This window comes from Takifugu rubripes, chromosome 20, assembly GCF_901000725.2.
Source record: "Takifugu rubripes chromosome 20, fTakRub1.2, whole genome shotgun sequence".
NCBI classification, from domain to species: domain Eukaryota; kingdom Metazoa; phylum Chordata; class Actinopteri; order Tetraodontiformes; family Tetraodontidae; genus Takifugu; species Takifugu rubripes.
The window spans coordinates 2,416,653-2,439,291 of NC_042304.1; the positions used below are offsets into that span (position 1 = coordinate 2,416,653).

Here is a 22,639-nt window from a genome sequence, read left to right on the forward strand (position 1 = left end):
AGTGGGATTTGTATTATCAACAAGAATAAATAAATAAATAAAAACTATTTGCACTCATCTTTTTATTGTAAATGAGATGGGATTAGATTGGATGATATTGCATTAGAATACATTAGCTCATCGGCAACGTACCATCTTCCAGAGTTCTGATGAGAGCTGGGGGGCTCTCTGGGCCAGGCCCCACATCAGTGTTGGCCCTCACCCACACAAAATACTCGGTCCACTTCTCCAGGCCCTCCAGCACGTAGCTGTTGCTATCAGCACTGATCCCTGACACCTGGTGGAGCTCCACGTCCTTCCCTTTGGAAGACTGATATAGCAGGATGTAGCCCACTATCTTTCTATGGTGGCTGTCTGTGGGTGGGGCCACCCAGCTCACATTGATGCTGGTGGAGCTGAGGCTGTGCAAACAAACATCCTGGGGAGGGGATGATGGGACTGATGGAGGGAAAGATGGAGGACAACACAGTCAAGACACAGAAATGTGTGGAGGGTCACAGATAACACGAATGCTCTGATGTGCTAGCCACAACCCTGAAACCTCTTTTATAATATACATTAAGTTCTGGTTTTCCTTCAGAGTCCCAGTCATCTGTGACCGTCCACTCAAACAAAGATGTCGTTAGACTTCTGGGTGAAATTCACATGACTGAAAAACAGATGTAGCCGTCCATATTTCGAAATGAAAGGCTTCATTGTTAGCCAGTTAGCAACCTGGGATTAATGCCAAACAGTCCTGAAACGGCCTGAGCATAGAGGGAAATAAAAAGCTGTAAACACACAGCACAAACACACTTTTATCACATTCTGTGCCCACATGAGGTAAAAAGGTTTCCGATCACAGGGTGAGTTCACACTGTTCATCCTGAGGAGTGCTACACGCAACACATCAACAACCATGATATTAAATTAAATTGAAAAAGGTAAATGATAGTGAAACAGGTTGATGACATGAGGGAACATTATGAGGACAGGATCACCCTCAACCCAGGGGTGAAACAGGAAGACGAGCTCACGTTGGCTGCCTGTCAGACCCAGGACCGACCTTTAGGGTCCTCATTGTTGGTCAGGAGTTCTCATATCTTAGACATTGTGGTACCTCCTGACCAGACTGGACCTTCTCTGAGGAGGAGCCAGAGGCCTCGGTTTTCAAACGGAACAGTCACAAATGCTGCAGCAGCATCTGCACCAGCAGCATAACCAGTACGTCTAATGTTCACGAAAAGCCCCTCAACAGGGTGAAGAGCTGCTTCTGCCCAACAGTGTTAACAACTAACATTGGTCCAACATGCAGCGGGAGTTGGCTCTGCTGAGAGCAGATCCACAAAGACCAGAGAAGGAAGGAGGGCCTGCCTAGACCTGGGACCTGAGGACGGTGGTCGTTTACCCAGTGGTTCACCTTTTTCTAACGCTAGTGGTTATTACACATTTGTCCAATCACAATCCCATGAATGATTTAGCAGAGTTACATTAGACAGACTGGATGAAGTTTTGTATCGTTCAAAGAGAAGAAGAACCTCCACCATGTCCACATTAGTGGATCCCTACTCACTGGATTGGGCAGTTCGGGCCTCAATAGCTGGAGTAAAGACACCTAAACCCTTCTGAGATCTGGCTGCCAGAGAAAAGGCGTAAACAGTGTCTGGCTTCAGATTATCCACGGCATAGGAGCCAGCAGGCTCCAGGGTCAGGTGATGCTGTGGAGACAAGAAAAGAACCATGATGATGATCAGGGACACACACAGGAACACACAGGATTACACACAGGCACACACACTGGCAGACACACAGACACACACACATTATTATTATAATGATGATGATGATGGTCATTATTATTATTATTAGATGCACTTTACAAAACTCTTGGGGTTATGTTACATCACATAAAAATAAACATTAAAATAAAAGTAAAACTTGAAATTAACAAAAGAATAAAGTAAAATAAAAAGTAATTAAAGAGCCATAAGGCCACAGGAGGAACCCACCAGACTGGACCGGTGGGGTCTGGGACGTGATTTAAAGGAGGATGTAATTATGAGAGAGGGGGCGGGGCCTAAAATAGATGGTTAACTAAAGCCAAAGTAAACTAACTAAAACTAAACTAACAACAGATTTACCTTTTGACTGGGATTGCTGGTCTCCCACCAGTGAAGTTCAAGGTTAACGATGGGATCCGGGACCGGCCAACGCCACGACAGCATGATCCGGGAGTCCAGCTCCGCCTCCGCCTCAAAGTCTGACGGCTGAGCTGGAACTACAGATGTGGGAGTTACGCACCACGAGCTCAACAGAAAGAATTTAGATTCTAAATGGTCCAATTCTAAATTTTAGAATCACCCACTTGAGACAACAACTACTGCATCATTATTAGAGATGGACAAAGTTTTCTGCACTTGGGGTTGGAATGAAAATTAGAAGCTGTTTTGCTTTTGAGCGATTGACTAATGGATGACAGAGAAGAAACTGCTAGTGACTTTCAGAACTTTTCACATCAAACAGTTGCAGCAACAGGTGGAGTAAAGATTCAAGGTGTTATAACCTTGTCCACGGGTGGGACAATGTGTTGGTACAGCATAGAACTGCCAGGCAGGAGGTCCAGAGGAACACCTGAGACTGGATGTGTGGACAGTTAGAGAGGACACGACAGGTGTGTGGACCCTTGGGTCCCCCAGGGACCCTAGCTACATTTAAAATGTGTGTTACTCTGTGTTAACGATTGTGACATCATCTTTCCACCTGTGGGTGAAGGCAGGTTCAGCCAATAGAAGCACTGAATGATCACAGGACAAGTTAGAGGACGAGAACGGAAAAGCACATCTTCAACAATAAATTGCTTTCAGCAAAGTGAGGCTTAAGTTACCTCCAAGCTGAGTCTTGATTTGCAGAAGGTCAGACAGCGGTCCGTCGCCCACAGACGTGAAGGCCAGGACCCTCAGACCGTATGTGATCCCTGGGACAAGGCTGGAGATGTTGGTCAACTGACTGTCATCTGTTTGGTGGGTCTGCCAGGAGGTGAGTGGAGCTGCATCCTGTGGGCTGTAGAACACTCGGTATCCTCGGATCTGACCGTTGGGCTCTTCTGGAGGTTCCCACTGGACCAGCATGGTATTATCATTCAACATGCGCGCCTGAATGTGAAGCGGAGGCGACGAAGGTGCTTGTTCGCTTGTCCGAGTATCCACAACACTACTGGAAGGACCGCGGCCCACGTTGTTAACGGCCATGACTCGAAACTCGTACTGTGAGAAGGGGCTGAGGCCACCGATGCTGTAGCGGGTGGTTGCTACGCCGTCCACTTCCTGGAAACCATTCTCAGACAGTTTGGCCCGGTATTGGATGATATAATAAGATACAGGCTCAGGGTTGCCAGAGTCCCAGGTCAGGGTGACGCTGGTTGCCGTGGTTTCTGTAACAGTTAGGGAGGTGGGCTGTTTGGGCAGCGCTGTTAAAACAAATCAAACGATTGTGAATATTCTCACCCAGTGTTTTTCACTTGCCTCACTCAATTAAAAACGTGCCGTTAACATGAAATTAGAGCATGAAAAATGTCCTGCCTACAGATAAGAACACACATTCAGGGAAGAGGCACTTCTAATGACACTTCTAACTAATGACCATAAGAAATCATAACAACTACAACAATAATAATAGTCTCACTGAGCCTGACATTATATTTACATCACTTAATCTTTGCTACAATGAAGATTTACTTTCACTGTGAGGTAAAAACGGAGCTCAGGGGCTGACAGAGAGGCATGCTAAAACGATGACCTTTGACAAAGATCTGTGCTGTGGTCTCGATGACGCCCAGAGGCGATGAGGCCACACACGTATAGTTGGCCGACTGCCGGATGTTGGTGAGCTCCAGCACGTTCCGGCCAATCGGCACCTCATCCTCCCGGGTCAGCTCCAGCTCCCCACTCATCCACTTCAGAAACGGCATGGGGGAGCCGACTGCAACACACGTCAGGTTAATGCTGCCCCCGGGCATCACCTCTTGGTTGGTGGGAGGGATGGAGAAGCGTGGAGGCACGCGCCGTACTGCAGGGACACAGAGGAGCTGTGAGGATGCTGAACATCCTGAAAGACCCATGGTGACCTGGGCTGGCCTTTAAACTGACACTTTACAACCACACTTAATCGTTACTGCTACTTCATAGAAAAGAAAGTTTTGTGTCTTTATCCAGTTTAGAGAAGAACTTTAGTGCTGGTCTAAAGTTTAGGTTCCATTTGGACTCTCCAGCGCAGAAGGTCTGATGCAATAGTTGGACACAAAATGCTTCATAAAGGCAGTAAGACAGATTTTTAATTTAAAATGGCAGTGCTGCTGCTGTGTCAGACAGGGACTATATTGAGCAGGAGCTCACTCTTCAGTGGTATTGGTGCTGGGACAACTGGGAAATGACCATACCCTCAACCCTGAGAGTGGTTAGCACTATTGCCTGAGAGCAAGAAGGTCAGGGGCTCAATTCCCAGCTACAACAGGCCTTTCTGTGTTGGGCTATGGTGCTAGCTCTGTGTCTGTGCGGGTTGCTCTAGTTTCCCCACCGTCACAGAGCAGATAAGTTAGCCTGAGCCACAGTGGCGGCGAGGCTCGGGACTGACCCTCCATCTGGCCTCATAATCTGTGTGTGTGTGTAATTCCATATAGTAACAATAAAACCAAAACTACATCAGAACATCAACATTACCTTTAAAAATGCATCCAACAGCTTTTTAAACCGACCTCATCTGGTTATACTTACTCACCGGCTGGATTGTTTGTTGGGATCGTGTAATAATGATAATAATAACAACAATTTTGTTGCTTGGTAGTCGGTGCTGTTATTGATACACAGCAGGAATCTACAGAAGCGTATTGCTGTCACACATTAAAAAGCAGCTCAGTATCTTGTAACTATGTCATTTTTTATGTAACGGTATTCTTTCATGTTATAACCTGAAACTATCACAGTGATGTTATGACATGATAGCGTGATTTCAACAACAAAAAAGATACATTTGAAATGATAGAAATGAGATATGTGAGGCAAGAATAACCTAAAAGCAGACATGTAGGAAAAACCACATTTCTGCGTCCCAGAGGGACTAAGCAAGCGTTAGTAGTAAATAATCTAAAAATGTCACCTTATAACATGAAAAATACTCTAATAAACCATTTAACTACATGATACTGAGCACTTTTTTTGTATTGTAGCGTACAACACTTGTAGCAATCACATTTGACCAGAATGATCAATAAAGTTTTGAAGTTTATCAAGAATTTGGCTGACAAAACGAGGCAACCATAAAAGAGGGAGCTGCTGAGCAGCACGTTGGGCCTATCGATGTGGAGCGAAAGTGCGGAGCACACGTTAGTGCTGCCAACCCACCCCCTCATCAAAAATAAAAGGCACTTTCATTAAAACTCATTCAAACTGATGATATTTAATCTTAATCAAGACGTCCACTGATTGAGGATTTTAATCGTCTGAATGCACTTTGCACATGGTTGAACCTGTTTCATTCAAAGGAGACAGCTATTATTCACAGTATGTGCCAAACAGGTACAAACAGAAATGTAGTTTTAGGGTGTGAGGATCTGAATAGACATCTCAGGGTTTGTGTGTCCTGGATTCAGGTGACAATGATGGATCCTCTTGGTTTGATCTGTTAGCTGTGGTGACACTGTGATGTTGGCTACTCAGCATGGCCACAGCGCCATGATGCTTTAAAGCAGATAAAGACTTTGGTTGTCTGATTGAAGCCACACAGTTACCATGGTGACATCTAGGGATTTACCAAAACAAGCAGGCAATCATTAAAATGCAGGAAAAAAATCATGGGTTGATTGACATGTGAGAGGAAAAAAAGAGCAAAGAGTCAATTCTGGTGAAAACATCTATATGGAAGGAAAGTCATGCAGCACAGCAGGTGGAGACGAGGCAGCATCCTTAATGTTGGACTCATGGTCAGGGACCAAGTGCACGACAGAGAGGAGCGTGCACAGCATATAATGTCCAAGCAGCCTGCCTGCCTGCCTATCTATCTATCTATCTATCTATCTATCTATCTATCTATCTATCTATCTATCTATCTATCTATCTATCTATCTATCTATCTATCTATCTATCTATCTATCTATCTATCTATCTATCCATCTATCCATCTATCCATCTATCTATCTATCTATTTGCCTGCCTGCCTGCCTGCCTGCCTGCCTGCCTGCCTGCCTGCCTGCCTGTCTGTCTGTCTGTCTGTCTGTCTGTCTGTCTGTCTGTCTGTCTGTCTGTCTAGTTTGGTGATTTTTCTTTCTAATTTCCTGAATAGTCCTTAACTAACACTAATATCCCATGTTTTTTCAAGATTTTCAACAGTCTGAGCAGATGTGCCACAACCTTTGCAAATGATGTCTCCTCTCATGGGAGGGGAGAGGAAGGGAGGGGAGGGGAGAAGGGGGTGAGAGGAGAGGAGGAGGGGAGTAAAGGAGGGGAGAGGAGCAGTGACCATGCAGATGAACCATGCCGGTCAGTCAGTGAAGACAATTAAAACTAGACAATCATGCTGCAGACGATGTCAGTGGAGAGAACCAGTCAGCAGATTTTGGGAAATGAGCTGAAACTCTGGATTCTATCACCAGTCTGAGAAGAGCAAATGTGACCAGTATCACTGGACTAAAGGGATCCAAGTCGGACCTAAAGAACCAAACAAGATATAACAAGAACCAGACAGACCTATGTTCATGTACCAAACACCAGAAGCCATAATCTCAGAAGTTCTTTCTTACTTTCTTTCTGCCTGCCTGCCTGTGATGAGCTGCAGACCAGTGCAGGCCCTTCAGAAGGTGTCTCTCTATGTCAGCGTCAGGACTGATGGGACCAGTGTGGAGGTCTGCAGCCACCACTACCATAATAACAGGCAGTAAGAATCGAGCTGTCAAAACTGGAGCCATATAACCTAACCTGTTTACATGATTGGCTGCTACGTGATGCTGGTTCATCCCAGAACTACAGTAAGAGCTGTGCCATCAGATTTTATCTTTAACGCACGTATATTATCACGACTTACTAATATTATTTCAGTGAACTCAGCCCACTCAACTCAACTCTACCGGCAGTTTATTTTAATTAATACAATGTATTTCTATGATTTCTGCTTTTCTCTCCTCTACCTGTCCTCCCCCTTCTGTATTCATCTACAGGTATCGCTGCCTTCAGAGCTGCATACTGACCTCCAACCCCGCTGACCCACTCAACTTGACTGTACCGGCAGCTAACTTTACTTAATATAATGTATTTCTGTATGTATTCTCTATGATCTATGCCCATTCTCTCCTCTCCTCTCCTACCTATTCTCTCCTCTACCTGTCCTCCCCCTTCTCCTCTCTCTCTACCCAGCCCCCATCAGCAGGAGGATTCCCCTACATGAGCCTGGTCCTGTTCAAGGTTTCTTCCTGTTAAAGGGGAGTTTTTCCTGCCACTGTTGCTTGTTGGGGGTCAGGCCCTGGGATTCTCTAAAGTGCCTAAAAACAATTTTGATTGTAAAAGATGCTATATAAATAAAGATTGATTGATTGATTGATTGAATGAACATTATGATCATGTGACTTCTATGTGGAGACGATTTTATCCAAGCTCATTTCACAAAATGTCAGAAAATAGGCAGCATAAACCCATTCACAGTGCTGTTATTTAAAGACAGTAAAGGAGCAGAGGTTGGGGTGGGTGGGTTAGTTACTGTGGGATCAGGGGGGCTTAGAGGGAGGCCGGGACGAGCCTGCAGCGCCTGGCGCAGCACAGCTTCAGTCTGCCGGGCCTGCACTTTAAAGGGAAAAGAGCAAAAAAATAACCAACCTTCCCGTTGATCTGAGCAGATTTGGATAGTATTTTTGGATGGCAGGGTGCATTGAAGATGCAGGGATTTAAGATCAAGTGAGGAGGAAGAAATAAAGACAAAAGAAGAAATAGGAGCGAGAGGAAGAGACAAGGAGAAACAAAGAGAGTAAAACCAGCAAATATCTGCACGTCCATTAGTGAGCCTGAATCACCACTCTCACCACTCACAGGAGAAGGGGGAGGGAGGGAGGGAGAGAGGGGGAGAGGGGGAAGGAGGAAGAAAGGTCGAGAGAGGGAGGGAGATGGAGGGAGATGGAGTGAGAGGGGGAGGGAGGGCGGGGGAGAGGGAGGAAGAAAGGGAGAGAGTGGGAAGGGGGGGAGAGAGGGGGAGGGAGAGGGGGGGGGTCATTTGTTCATATTCACTCACAGTCACTTGAGTTTACCGTCCACTATAAATCTGCTGATTGGAACCATTTACCATGATCCCTGTATTCATAGTGATCCAGTAATGTCAGGTGAAGGTTTAGATCTAGTTCATTAGGATGTAAACAGTTGCATCATGGGAGGAGCCTCGGCAGTATGAACCTATGGCTGCTTCTGAATGATGGAGTGAGCGTTGGATGTGCGCAAGATAAAAGAAGACTTTCAAGTGTTGCGCATCTTCAGTGACTGACAACAGCAGAAAGAAGCTGTCTGAAGCTGCGAGAACCTGCAAAGCCGGACGTAAATGTAAAAAACAGACGGTTTAACGACGCGCTTAAAGAATTCACCCCTTAGAAACTGTGACGAGTTCAAAAACATCACATGATCTGCCCTCTGATCAACCTGTCCGCATCATCTGCACGTGTAGATGGTGTTGTAGAATAGAACATTAGGTCTTGTTTACATTTCTGTTAACAGGTTTTTGAGGCTTAAGAGCTGATGGAAAGACCTCCTGGATGCTGGTCCTCGTCCTTCCCTATTTCACACTGATGCGTTGGTTTAAGGGCGCTGGGAAACAGGCCTCCACACGCAGTCGTCTCTCTCCCATTAACAAAGGCAGAAGTTCAGCCAAATGCGATGAGTCAAAACAAGCGTGCCGAGACGCTGAAGGGAGGTCGCTCAAGCTAAACTAGCCTGCAATCGAGGTAAATAGATCAGTCAGGAAGACAGATGATGGCTGCGACTGTAGGGGAACGGACACGTTTGGCTGCCTCTGCTGAATGGTGGGAATCTAACCTCCACGTTAGCTCTCAGGAGTAGGCCGGGGGGCCTGCGGGGGGTCTTACCTCGGACGTAGAGATTGGCTGGAGCTGAATATCGCGTCCCAGCACTGTTGACTGCCACACACTCGTACTTGCCCTGGTCTGACTCCTCACTGTTCTCAACCTGAAGAGCTCCTGTGGAGCAAAAAGGATAAATGCTTCACCCTGGAAGAGCTGGAAGGGAATGAATTTAAAGCCCCCGATGGGGTGAGAAGCACAACTCAGTTTGAGAAAAAATGTATGAGTCAATGTACCTTCATTCATTGAGACTGTGACGAATAAATATGAATGATAAGCGTATTAAGGTTGCTGTCAGATGTCGTGACGCCATTGTCGTGGACTGACTGTGATATCATGCGGTTCCACAGTCAACAGTAAAAAAGTGAAAATGACATGTTGGAGAACATATTTCAGAATAAACTCCTGAAATTTATTATGAAATGGTTTGTAAAAGAATGCACAGACCAACGAATTTCAAGAATGTCCCCATCACTCTGTCATTAATGGATCTTCAGGACCTTCTGTTGGCACACCTAAATATAGTAAATCCCCCAGTTCTTCTAGGGCTTGAGCTGAATATGGTAGTAAATAAAAGCATGAATGATGAGGCCCCAAAATAAGGAGAACACAGTATCACCACAGTGAGCTGCAGCCTACAACACAGACAGCACAGACCACCACGTTGTAGCCGCAGGAACCGTGACCGGTGTGAGCCACTGTGGGATGAGATCCTCAGAACCACCGTTGGCACCATGGATGTCTGCTGTGTCCAGCGCAGACTCAGCAGGAGCTCCACCAGGAAACAAATCATTTGTCTCATCAATGGTGAGTCCAGACAGTGTGTGCATGTGCGTGTGCGTGTGTGTGTGTGTGTGTGTGTGTGCCTGCGCTTGATCAGCCTGTCAGCTGATTTTTCCCTTTTGATTTTGATTTCATTGTTAAATCTCAAATCTCTGTTTTGTCCAACCATGTAATTAATAAATTGTTCCATCTGGAATATTTCATTGAAAGAAATCTGGCACGTGGGATTTTAGTGTTCGCTTTATTTATTTACGACCTCTGGTTTCAGCATGGGGAAAAAATATAATGCGTAAGATTCTTTGTTTACAGAAAGGGAACATAGAGATGGACATAATGAAAGACAAAGATGATGGGAGGAGGAGGTGGAGCAGGAGACGGGACGTTGAGGGGGGTGATCGGGTGTTTTCTGTGTACTCAGCATTCTTACCTCTAATTGGTGTACCACCTGGTGAGGTAATATGAATGCAAATAAGATTAAGAGATAACCATTAGTTAATGAAGTATAGCTGAAAAGTGACACAGAGAAAGACATGAATGGCAGGACCGAGGACACAGTAGAGATTCCATTGCTCATATATCTCCACAAGGCTGCGTGATCTAGACCTTCATCACGCCGTCCCTAACACCAGATGACACTGAGCTCAGAACTAAACTAACTATGATTGGATGAATTGTCACAACTTGTGCTTAAACCACTGTTTAGAGAGTAAAAATCCATTTTCATATTTGTAGATCAGTGGTAGAGGTTTCTTTCTAAACCTCACGTCTTCCTGATTGAAAATGTGAGATCATATGCAGCAAACAGTAAAGATAATGGTGCTTATTATGCAGATGCAGCCATCTGGATAATTGAGCTGGAGGGAACAGAGGCGTGTCGGTACAAGGCCGTGGAAGCTGTGTGGCCCCTGGCGCACGGTCAAAGGGACATCAGCAGCTTCCAGAGAGCCGGTGGGACTGGCACCTGTCATGATTCCAGTTATTGGTGCACTTCACAGACACGTCCATGACAGGATTTCATTGTGAAAAATAATAGGACTTTATTATGTTTTCACAATGTTATGATTGAGGATTCTTTTAGGTCTATTAGCCAAGAAAATATTTGCAGAGTATCAAAGTCCCGTGGGTCATATTAGTGGCTGGGAATGGTAGCGTAGTGGCTCATACTGGTCTCCAGCATGTGAAACTGTCTAAAGTCAACCGTGGAATCTTTGGCCACTTTCTTTATCACGTCAATAAATAAATAATACAAGTTTTAGATGTTTTGGGGGCTTTTTGGTGTGTGAATCTAGGGTTGTAATGTAAAGGGATATAATGAGATGTAAATTGGCAGTTTCATTCCATTTGCTGTTTATGAGCTAGCCGATAAGCTATTAGTGATGCATGACGAGGTGAGGTGAAGGTCCACAACAGTCGTGTGGGTGTCCACAATAGCTACAATAACTAATAGCGAATGGCAGTAATGTTTTAGTATCAAACCCACAGAGTGAAGCCAAGATAGGATGATCTTTGACTTCACTTTTGTTTTGCTGTATGTGTTTGTCTGTGCTGACGCTGCCAGATCGAAACGAATAGCTCAGACTGGGCATTAAAGCCACTGATCTCCTAAAGCCTGTCTCTCCAGCCCCTTTCACACCGGCCAGAAACCCAGGTAGTCCTGATATTTGAGGACAATGCGAACAGGAAAGAATCGGCATTTAAATCCACCTGATCTGACGTTTCTGTTCCGGCTTTTCATCAGCTCAGCTTCAATCAGCATGAGTTATGAGTGACAGGCCGGGTGATGGATCCCCTTATTTTAATGTGAAAGAGGTGTCAGCTCCCCCAGGGCCTCACTGATGGAGAACGTGTCCATTTTTCTTGTTGCAAGGAGAGCCAGTTAGGTCTATTTTGTGGGGTTTGGAATAATTTGGCAGCAAACAAACATTTTCTATTTCCTTAGAGAAAGTGAGAGAAAGGTCAGCTGTCAGGCTGCTCAACATATAGTTGTTCAGCTGGAGGCCACGCAGCGTTTCAATGAGCTAGCTGGTGGTTCGGTGGGTGAGGAGGAGCCTGGCTCATCTCACGTGGCTTCTGCTGCTCAGTGCTTATGGATGACCATCATCTCCATACCATACCAATTTAAATGTATTTCTTTACTGTTTCAACCATGTCTCATGCCTGATGTATATCATCCGTAATGATTCGCAGCTTGAATAAACTGAAACCTCTGATGCATCGAGTCACAGATCTTGTTCTGGCTGGTGGCTGTACTGTATATACGGTGTAGAAATGTAGACCTAAATACCAGAGGCCGTCATCAGAGCCGAGAGCCAACATAATGAGGAGGGCGCCTCACCTGAGCGCAGCTGTTTGATGCGGCCGTTGGTGAGGTCCACAGGGAGGAAGTCTTTGAACCAGTGGATCTCTGGGTCGGGGTTACCACTGGCAGCACACAGCATGGTAGCTGTGCGTGTCAACTCCACGACTTTCAGCTGAGGCCCCATGTCAATGGTGGGGAATCCGTGAGGTATCTGGTCCTCTGAGAAACAGATGCAACACATGGATGTAAAGTGGCTTCTAGTCAGGCTCCCGCTGTTGTCCAAGAGGACTGTGCTGTTTGAAGTATGTTGTCCCACAACCTTAACGCTCCACCTGCTGATGCCTGCAGTGGTTACGACAACCAGTAATTACTACAACTACAAGCAAGCATTTAAGTTACACTCCCACGTAAACTTTCCAGATCAGTAAGCATCTCACAGACTGGAAAGTGTCTTATAACACAGAGTAGCTTCAATTAAACATAGAAAATCGAAACAATACAATTAGACCTGAGGTCTAGTTTGTTTTTGACCATAAAGAAAACACTTTAACTGTTATTGATGAGGACAGAGACATCACAATTCTGATGGCTGTAAGATACATTTAAAACTACATATCAGATAATTATTATCGACATTATTGTGCTAACAATGCAGTATGTGTTGTTCAATCATAGGCAGGAGTTCCTGTGGAACATTGGGATTGGGGTTCAGAAGTGTAATTTCCTGAGAAGGTCAGGGAACCTTCCTTCTGCTCGCAGTTTAAAAAGGGAATTTAGCATCCATTCTTCTTCTTCTTGTCCTTAGTGCTATTAAAGCTGTTTCACACTTATTGCTGGTTGAGGACAGGACCTGATGCTGTTGGGCCTGTCCTCCTGAGGACAACTTCACAGAGGGGACAGAACCACACAGGGACTCACGCTCCAGTTGGAATATTGAACGGAGAGACATAACCTCCTCATCAATGTTGCCATTTAAAGACATTTAACACTGCATTTAGCTAAGCTACACACATATTAAGTCACCTATAGTAGGCAAAAGATGAAAGTAAAAGATTACATATAACATATAAATAAGGAACGTTTTAGAGAAGGGGCAAGGGCTGATTCCTTATTTCTAAAGTCTGAGTAATTTAATGACAAATGGCCTTTTGCTCTTGGCTCATTCAACACTCGGAGTCCTGACAACAGTGTCCTTTACTCACTGCGTGCAGCTAGAAAGAGAAATCAAGTTCCATAATTCTCAATATCACCAGAAAGAACATCAGAGATCTGGGCTGAAGGCAACAAATAAACGTCTAAATCTGTCACGAATCTGACATCTTTAATTACTTCTTTATCAGCCTGTAACAGTGAGCAGCTTCCCTGTCTGCGGTGGGTGCGTGTTTGTTCCTCCAGGCTCTAATAATCAAGACGCTGGCATGCTGTGTGTTGATAAATGATGGAGAGGAGTGGAGTCTAAAAACAGCTTCAGCGTGGAGCTCATGATGGAACCATCATGAGGCAGGAACCACAGGTGGGAGACGGGAAATAAGCTTTCAGCACAGATGTAAAGATTAGACTCCAGAGCATCAAGGTGGTTTTTACAGATAGGGAAGGAACATCTCCTTCAGCCAGAGGGAGCACAGCAGGGCTGTTCAGTCAGCCCACAGGAACTCATTCTAGTCTGCACCGAAGGTTTTCAGAAGATCTGTGCGAGTCCTTAATGAAGAACATCACAGTTGCCATTCATCTGTCATTTACCTAGAGCCCAGAACCACAAACATTGTTGCCTCGGAGGACAATCTGCACAGTGGTGACTCCCTCTGTCCTTAGGGTTAGCGTTAGCGTTAGGGTTAGGGTTAGAGTTAGGGCTAGGGTTGAGGTTACGTTAGGGTTAGGTTAGAGTTAGGGTTACAGTTATAGTTAGGTTTGGGCTAGAGTTAGGGTTGAGGTTATGTTAGGGTTAGAGTTAGGGTTAGGGTTAGGTTAGAGTTAGGGTTAAAGTTAGGGTTGAGGTTACGTTAGGGTTAGAGTTAGGGTTGAGGTTATGTTAGGGTTAGGGTTAGGTTAGAGTTAGGTTTGGGCTAGAGTTAGGGTTGAGGTTACGTTAGGGTTAGAGTTAGGGTTGAGGTTATGTTAGGGTTAGGGTTAGGTTAGAGTTAGGTTTGGGCTAGAGTTAGGGTTGAGGTTACGTTAGGGTTAGAGTTAGGGTTGAGGTTACGTTAGGGTTAAAGTTAGGGTTAGGGTTAGGTTAGAGTTAGGTTTGGGCTAGAGTTAGGGTTAGGAATAGAATTAGAGTTAGGGTTAGGTTCGGTTAGGGGTAAGGGTAAGTTTAGGGTTAGGGTTAGAGTTAGGGTTAGGTTAGGGTTAGGGGTAGGGGTAAGTTTAGGGTTAGGGTTACCGGTAGGTTAGAGTTAGGATTAGTGTTAGGGTTATAGTTAGGATTAGTGTTAGGGTTATAGTTAGGTTTGAGTTAGGTTAGGGCTAGAGTTAGGGTTAGGGGTAGGGGTAGGTTTAGGGTTAGGGTTACCGGTAGGTTAGAGTTAGGATTAGTGTTAGGGTTATAGTTAGGTTAGAATTAGGTTAGGGCTTGAGTTAGGGTTAGGGGTAGGGGTAGGTTTAGGGGTAGGGTTAGGGAACTTGACCCTCAACCTCAAACATTCCTTTAGCAAAAAGGAAGAATACTAAAAGAGTTGATGCTACATGTACATCAGAAAAAACAATCAACATCTGCCAAATATCTATGGTCATTAGAATTAGAGGTACAAGAATTAATGTACAATCCGGCAAAAGGATCATCAAATAGAGACATCATTACGAGGACATGTGGCAGGACAGTCTGTCCAGCTCTGATGTGATGCTCTGCTCTCAACCCCAGCTGGTTAAAACAGACAGTTTGCTGAGAGGAGCAGCTACAGTCACCGACGCACCCACAACTGTCTGCAACTACACTCTGGTGGAGTACAACCAGTATCATCATCACCATGGCAACTGGTCTGTTACTTATTGCATTTTTCTTCCCAAAAGTCTCAACATGGAGCAAATGGTTAACAAGTGATCTTTTTTAAAACATTTGCATTTATTTAACCTTTATTTATCCAGGTGAAATGTCTGTAAACATTTCAAACGTCCTCTCAAAAAAGGAAAAAAGTCCTTCATGTTGTCCTTTTTGGAGACATTTGTTGTCCTTCTTGGAGACATTTGATTTGCATGTAAAACTGGAGACAGACTGAGTCAGAGGTCTTTGTTTATGAGGCTGACGGTTTTCTACATTAGACATAAAAGATTCCGTTTTCAGCTTTATTAAACTCAGTTAAAGGGTCCTCTGTCCCTGAACTTCCTGTGTGGGACCTGCTGTCCTCTGTTCTTGAACATCCTGTGTGGGACCTGCCATCTTCTGTCCCTGAACTGCTGTCCTCTGTCCTCTGTCCCTGAAGTTCCTGTGTAGAACCTGCTGTCCTATGTCCCTTAACTTACTGTGAAGGACTTGCTGTCCTCTGTCTTTGTCTCAGGATAATCCAACAGCGGATGTGAATTCTTTGTTTGAAATTCCCGCAAAAACACCGACTGCCTTTGATGCCGTTGCCATTCCTTGTGCGGTCTGGAGTTGAGAAAGAAGCAGGATTCCAGCAGGGATTTGAGGGCTACGCCAGCTAACGTTTCACAACATATTGTGAGTGTGTGAACAGGAGGCCCTGGTGTATCACACTCACTCTTCAGGTTACTCTGTCTGGAACACAATAGCTGCACTGGCAGGAAAACAAAAGCAGAAGGTGGAGCAGCGCTAAGCAGGATTCTAACTGGTTTACGGCTCCCGTCTTTGGCCTGGTCCTCCACACAGGAGTCTGAGCAACAGGTTGAGTTGTTCACAGAAAACTGAGAAATTTCCTTTTGGAAAAGGAGGATCATGCTGAGACATTTAGGGTGTGTCTAGATTTTGGTTTGTAAAAGTCAGGAGAGGCCCCCTCAGCTGAAGGAGAGTGTGGTTCAGTGGCTCAGTAATCTTCACACGCACACGCACGCACACACACACAGCTCCAGGATGTTTGATCTTCAGGATCAGAATAACGATGAGGTTGTGCAACAGAACCAAATCCTTCTGAAAACACATCTGAAGGGTTGAAATCCTTGTGTTGGGATCACACATGAAATCTTTAGACATTCTAATGAGATTAGATCATGCATCCATCCATCCATCCATCCATCCATCCATCCATCCATCCATCCATCCATCCATCCATCCATCCATCCATCATGGAGGTTGGACGGCCATGGGGACAGTAGCCTAACCATAGTGGCCCAGTCCTTCCTACGACTTCTCCTGTCCAGGGGCATCCTGAGGCGTTGCCATGACGCCTGAGAGGAATTGTCATTATCCATTGATACAAATGAGGCCGCTGCTTTTTAAACCATTTCTTGTGTAAGCGACTGACGTCTTTTTGCTGATTTATAACCTGAATGAACGATGCGGGAGAAAAGTTGCCTCTCCTTGAACATCCGTCTGCCCGACACACATTTTGTAAAGATGTCATTAGTAATTTTACTTTTACACATCCAAGCTTCGTAGAAGCATTATTAACAGAACGCTAGCGGATGAGAGCGTTGCAGTTTCGTCTGTGTGTAGAAGCGAGAGGGGAAAAGGTGTGGGAGTGGCAGCAGCACTTTACCTTCTAACACAGTCAGCTTGGCGCTGGTGTTGATCTCTCCAGCACTGTTGGTGGCCGTGCATTCATAAATGGCTTCATCACGATGGGTCCTCAAAGGCTGAATACGCAGCACCGAGCCTGAACCATTATCAAAGTCAATCACCTGAGGACACAAAATGTTTAAACATTATTCTCATTAATCCGAATAAGAAAAAAATCCAACGAGCAACACGTGAAATGCTGTTGAGATCCAACAAGCTAAGTGTCAGCCACTGGTTCAAAGGTTGGTCACTATCAGATAAAGCACAGACTGCAGCTCCTTTGGAACAAAGCAAATTAATTCTGGTTAGGTTCTTAAATAAATACCATAATCTCAACGCTGAGGACCTGAAGCGCGAACTTAACTGTTCTGAAGGAACAGACGTGTTTGACCATGTTACCTGGTGTGAGGACCATGGTTCCTGACATAGATGAGCTTGACTGGTCAACAGGTATGAGTGAGCTGCCAGAAGCAGTTCCAAATCAGTCAAAGTCACATTCTTGTCCTAATGAGCAACACGTAGGCCTGCAGTCTCTTCCTTTCACAGCAGGACCTCGTCTCGGTGATCAGAAGGTTCAGACTTAGGGAAGCATTTCAACCTTCATTCAACTTAGGTGGAACCATTTACCATTTCTCCTCGCCACTGTCCCGGTACATACCTATTATACCCTGAACTCCACCAAGTTAATGAGAACTAATACATTTGCTGTTAAAGTCCTGTACGCCTTGATATACGCAAATCAACAAAGATTTTAAAGCAAACAGATAGTAGAGTGACAGTAACAATCATGTTAAAGTTTGCTCATAGATTGAATTAAATGAAATGACTGGGTGCACGTAAATTATGTTTTTTTCAGTTAACTGACTGTTGATCAGATGAAGAGCCTGTGTGTGTGTGTGTGTGTGTGTGTGGGGGGGGGGGGGGGTCCATCCTCCCTCCTATACTCAGCAGCAATCAACAGCTTGAGTAATGTAAAGCTGACATGAAGGAAGATCCAATTATTCACAGTGAGCTGCAACTTTGTGTCTGTGTTCACAAGACTGAGGTCACGCTGCTGACGGGAGGTTTGGTAACTTCTGCAGTTTTACGGAGTCCAGCAGGATGTCTCGGTTCTGACCTGGATGCAGACGCTGCATGCATGCAGTATCACAGCCCTGGGCCCGGGCTCTGCCTGGAGCCTCTTCGGTGGGTTCGGGGCGTCTGTCTGTCCGTCTGATCCTCCCGCCTATGACTGTGGCTGCTCATCACCCCGAGTGGATGAGCAGTCCACCAATAGTCAGTCGACCAGCCAGCCAGACAGCCAGCCAGACAGCCAGACAGCCAGCCAGACAGCCAGACAGAAGACGTCAGTCCAGACCACACCAGTGCCGCATTTCACACTGGTCGGGACGTCCTGTATAGGAACACCCCGTGCACTCTTTCATATACAGCACCAGATGTTTCATGTGCCTTCCTTCCAATCACTCTTTTACAGAAATCAAGGAACAAAGAGGTAAAGAAGAGCTCAGAAAACATGTTTATCTGGCTGAACCATTAAAAGATCCCTAAACCAGATGCAACCTGCATCACACCAGTCAGACAGGCTGTGGAATTGCAGAAGATTTTGGAGCGTGTCACCCGCAGACATGGATGACAGTGTACCGGAACAGCTTAATTCAACACCTGCAGCTCTCTGCAGGATCCAACATTGACTGGTTTAAAAGGCTCGTTTGCAGAAGCATATACATTAGAAATGAGCTCCAGCGTGCAGAGCAGCATCGCTGCGGCTAATCACACATGCTGCTCACAAGATAGCTCGCTGTGCATAAAAACGGCGGCTGGTAATCTTTTTCGCTCTCTCCAGCATAATCCACTTTCGGCACCGAGCAGAGAGCTAATGAGAGGTGAAGCTAAGAAAGGAAAGGTCTGGACATCTACACACAGGGATTTGGATTATTTTTTCGGCAGAACTCTACCTCAAAGCGTTGAGAGCTGACTTTCTTCCCCTTCTTCATCCAGGTGATGCGAGGTTTGGGGTCACCTACTGCCTGGCATACAAACGATGCCACTCCTCCAGAAATCCCCGTCTGATCATTGGGGGACTTGATGAAGCTGGGCATGCCTACCAGAGAGAGGTGAGGAGGCTCAAGACACGGGTGGAGGCAACAATCCGTGACACTGAAACAACTCTTGCAAACACCAGAAAATGTCAGTGAAACACACAAGTCTCTTATTTGGAATCCATGTTTGGACTGTGTCAGGGTTTTTATCTAACCAGAATCTCTTCTGAAGGTCTACGATGAACCACGAGTCAAAGGTTTGAAAACACCTTCCAATCAATCTTGAGTCCGTCCCAGTTGCAGGTCCACCTCACTAACTCTTCGCAGGGCCCTTCTTGTTGCATGTATAATTGCGTGAATAAGATGTGTAAATAAGGGCACATACATGGAGCAGCACTCTGACAAGAACAGCCTTCTGGGTCTGATTAATGTATGTTCAGAACATTGTCTCCAAAACCCTATAGACACTGCAGAAAAGGCTGTTTCAAGCTTTAGTGTTGTGTATTATTATAACGCTGGCAGGTCAGTCAAATTTAACTTCATTTAAAGCACCTGTTACACTCCAGATTGTCTCTTGGACCTTTACAGAACCCAGAACTTTTCCGCCAAAACAAGCAAGAGTGGTGGAAAACCTCCCTTTAGCAGGACGAAACCTTGAACTAACTAACTTACTACTTCCATATGTAAGCGAGGCTGATGCATGCGTGCAGAGACAGGGAACTGTCTCTGAAGAGCTGCAGACACACGGCGCTGGATGAGATTAGCACAAGCTGCTTGGAGCTCCGCAGTCAAGACTCAACTCAGCCTCAGCTCAAACTCCGACACATGTAACAATGACATTTTCTCCATTTTCTCCAAAATAGCTCTTCGCTTATTGGTATGAAAGACCGTAGCAGCTAGCAGTAACGAGGTTATCTGATGTGTGAAGCCTGGTGTCGTGTCTGGAGGATCACATTTGCACTCACTCTCCTCATGAGACGGCAGCACCAGTGTGGTCAGCAACAGGAGATGCAAAGCCCCAACTCTGAGCCCCATGGTCTGGCTGCTCTCTGTGGCCGTGGCGCCGCGACAGGTTCACTGTGACCTCACAGAAACGTTGAGAAAAACCTGCAGAAATACAGACAGCTTAGCAGGTTAGCGTAGCATCTCGCAGTTTCAGCTGTTTTCGTTCAAGTGAGCGATCTGCTACATCAACGCTAATTAACATCAGAACTTGCAGAAAAAAAAGCCCCACTTTGACAAACATTTAAAGACAGAATATGCAGGAGCTGTCAGGAGGACACACATACACACAAACGCACACACCAGAGAAAGAGTTCTGTCTAACAGCTAAGAACTGGGGAGGGTTTGGGTAGTTTTATACACTGCCTTTGACGTGTCATTAGTTGAGCAACGGCAGGAAAGGAGGAGGAGAAAGTTTTCAGCCTGCCTGAATTTACAGCCTTTTTCTGTACCGCTCCTATTACCGCTGCAATTTGTTCACATTCCCTCCTCCTCCCAGATGTGAGCACAGACAGAATGCAACCTCCCCAACGTGCACAACTGTAACACAGCGCTGCATTACCAGCCCACTTAAGCAAAAGAACAAGCTGTTCCTTTGCACAGTTGTTTGTGGGCAGAGATCTGAGATGATTTAACACCCTGATAATGAAGCACGATGTAAGAAAATGTCTCCATAATCAATATCCCCTCATCTTCTTTGCTCGGCTCTGTCTGCAGAAACACCCATTACTGGTCCGCAGACGCCGATTAGCCTCCTCGTCTCTGTCTGGAGACTCAGAGAGACTCTCAGTTCTGCCTGCAGTGGGTCTTATTCACTTACTTACTCCCAGGCGGCAGGGAGGAAATATTTCATAAATTTTAATGGAATATTACATTTCTACATACATCTAAACCTGCTTCACTAGTTCTAATTTTATTGCTGTAGTTTTTCCTATTTTGTTGCTGTTATTGGCAAAAGTTCTGGTTCTGGTGTGGCTGTACCAGTAGCAACTACCTCAGTCTGTAGTGGATGGGGCTGGGAAACGGTTCTTGGTTTAAACCCCAGTGTGGGCAAAATATGGAAGGTGTGTAGTATCTGAAGCCTGTGTATCTACTCTCTGCAGGCCTTGACCTCTGTAAGACCCTAACTTGTTTCTCAGACACTTTGGAGCCATCTTACACGTGTTCCATATGTGTTCCGTCAGCTGTGTTTATATGTGCTCGTGATTGAATGTCTTGTTTTTCCCCTATGGGGAGTTGCTGTGAGGCAGTCCCGGGGCCCACTTCTTCTTATGGACCGGACTCTATACCATTTGGTTAGCTATATAGTGTTATGAGGTCATCAGAAAAGAATGTGTTTACTTGACCATATAAAAGGAGCTACCGAAGTAAGCACTTCAGAGATCTTCACCATCAGGACCACGAAACCTCCCTCGGGCAAGCTGCAGCGTCCGATAGATACCTGACTGTTCTCTCCAATAAACATCTCTAATAAGCAAGTCAATATCTGTGAAGATTCCTTCCTCATCAACACCTCTGGACTACCACCAGAAGAAATTCACCACAGGTGTTCTGGTAATGTAATGTGTTCTGAGCAAGGTGCCAAACCCCCACATGCAATGTTGCACTTTGTCTTTCAAATGAAATTAAATTTAAAAATAGCTGTCAATGACAAAGTGATTCAGCCGTTGGACTGATCCTCCAGTCATCCTGAAGCCGGCCCACTGCTCCTTGCTTCCATCATGTGGAGGTGAACGAACAATCAGCATCTACGAGCAAATACACCGCTACGGGAATATTTGACAAGACTAATGGGGTCCGTCGACTAAGGATCGGTAGCTGACTCAGAACTAACTCGATTTCCGGGTGAACAGGAGAGGTTTGACCATTTGATCTTTGACGTGTTCGGGAAGCTGAGCTGGCAGTCTGAGAGGAATCACCTCTGGTGGACTCACAGGACACCGACGCTCTCAACCGTCAGTATCGACACACTCCACACAACACTCAGACTCTGCGGGTTGCTGGTACAACCTTCAGGTAAATAACGGGTCGCTAGTAGCTCAGTCTGTTGGAGACTGGGCTGAGGAGCCTCAGTGCAGACAAAACATGAAGTTGTTCTAGTAGGTAGAACTTTTACAGCTCCGCTGTGATCTGAAGACTCAGCCCCCTGCCTGTGACCCCCAAAAGTGAAAAAGTGGTTAAGAACTCTGATGAGCGCACTGCTGAGAGCAAAGCTTCAACCTGGATTGTGCCTGAACGGTACCGTGTCCCATGGCTCTCATGAGAGGAAGAGACATCTCTCAACGGACCTCTGAACGGTGCTGAGCGGTTCTGTGTCTGCTGTGTGATCATTCAATGGGTCTGAACCACTTCCTCTGTGAGAGTTGTGACGTGCGAAGAGTGGAAACAGCTCCAAAATAATGAGGTTTAATGGCAATAGAATAGTAAGAAGCATCACCGAGGCTGCTCAACAGGAGAAAAATATTACTGTGAGTTCACAAGTTCTGCCTGCTAATGCGTAACTCGCCCCCCGAGGCTTCTCTATCTGCCCTCAGCTGTGCACTGAAAGGATCTGTCTGTGAAGGAGAGCTCAAAAATGGTGCAAGGATCTCTGCAGCTTTGGTCAAATACTTCCCTTTTTAATCCCGGCAACATGAATGAAAAGATGAAAAAGCTGATTGTGAATCAAAAGTTCCTCACGAAACCTTGATGAATGCCTTTGCAGCGGAGTGTGTCAGAGGCAGATAAACTGGATGATTCCACCTTTTATGTTTGCACTGCAAACCAAAAGA

At 45.5% G+C, this 22,639-nt stretch overlaps 1 protein-coding gene across 17 annotated transcripts in view; it reads right to left on the reverse strand.

Moving 5' to 3' along the window:
* Positions 1-22,639, reverse strand: part of ptprfa (protein tyrosine phosphatase receptor type Fa) — a 66,196-nt gene that overhangs the window by 28,677 nt on the left and 14,880 nt on the right. For 5 of the 17 annotated variants that reach the window (XM_029827736.1, XM_029827727.1, XM_029827726.1 and 2 more), the window contains exons 2-13: positions 19,832-19,973; positions 18,783-18,928; positions 16,808-16,949; positions 12,198-12,380; positions 10,290-10,307; positions 9,086-9,196; positions 7,836-7,847; positions 3,775-4,044; positions 2,864-3,445; positions 2,121-2,257; positions 1,553-1,697; positions 133-438 (exon numbers count right to left, since the gene is read on the reverse strand). In XM_029827736.1, the coding sequence (XP_029683596.1) occupies positions 133-438; positions 1,553-1,697; positions 2,121-2,257; positions 2,864-3,445; positions 3,775-4,044; positions 7,836-7,847; positions 9,086-9,196; positions 10,290-10,307; positions 12,198-12,380; positions 16,808-16,949; positions 18,783-18,928; positions 19,832-19,901 (2,122 nt within the window). In that variant the 5' untranslated portion in view covers positions 19,902-19,973. The remainder of the gene's footprint in view (positions 1-132; positions 439-1,552; positions 1,698-2,120; positions 2,258-2,863; positions 3,446-3,774; positions 4,045-7,835; positions 7,848-9,085; positions 9,197-10,289; positions 10,308-12,197; positions 12,381-16,807; positions 16,950-18,782; positions 18,929-19,831; positions 19,974-22,639) is intronic. The other 12 variants (XM_029827735.1, XM_029827730.1, XM_029827729.1 and 9 more) reach the window with 6 other exon arrangements.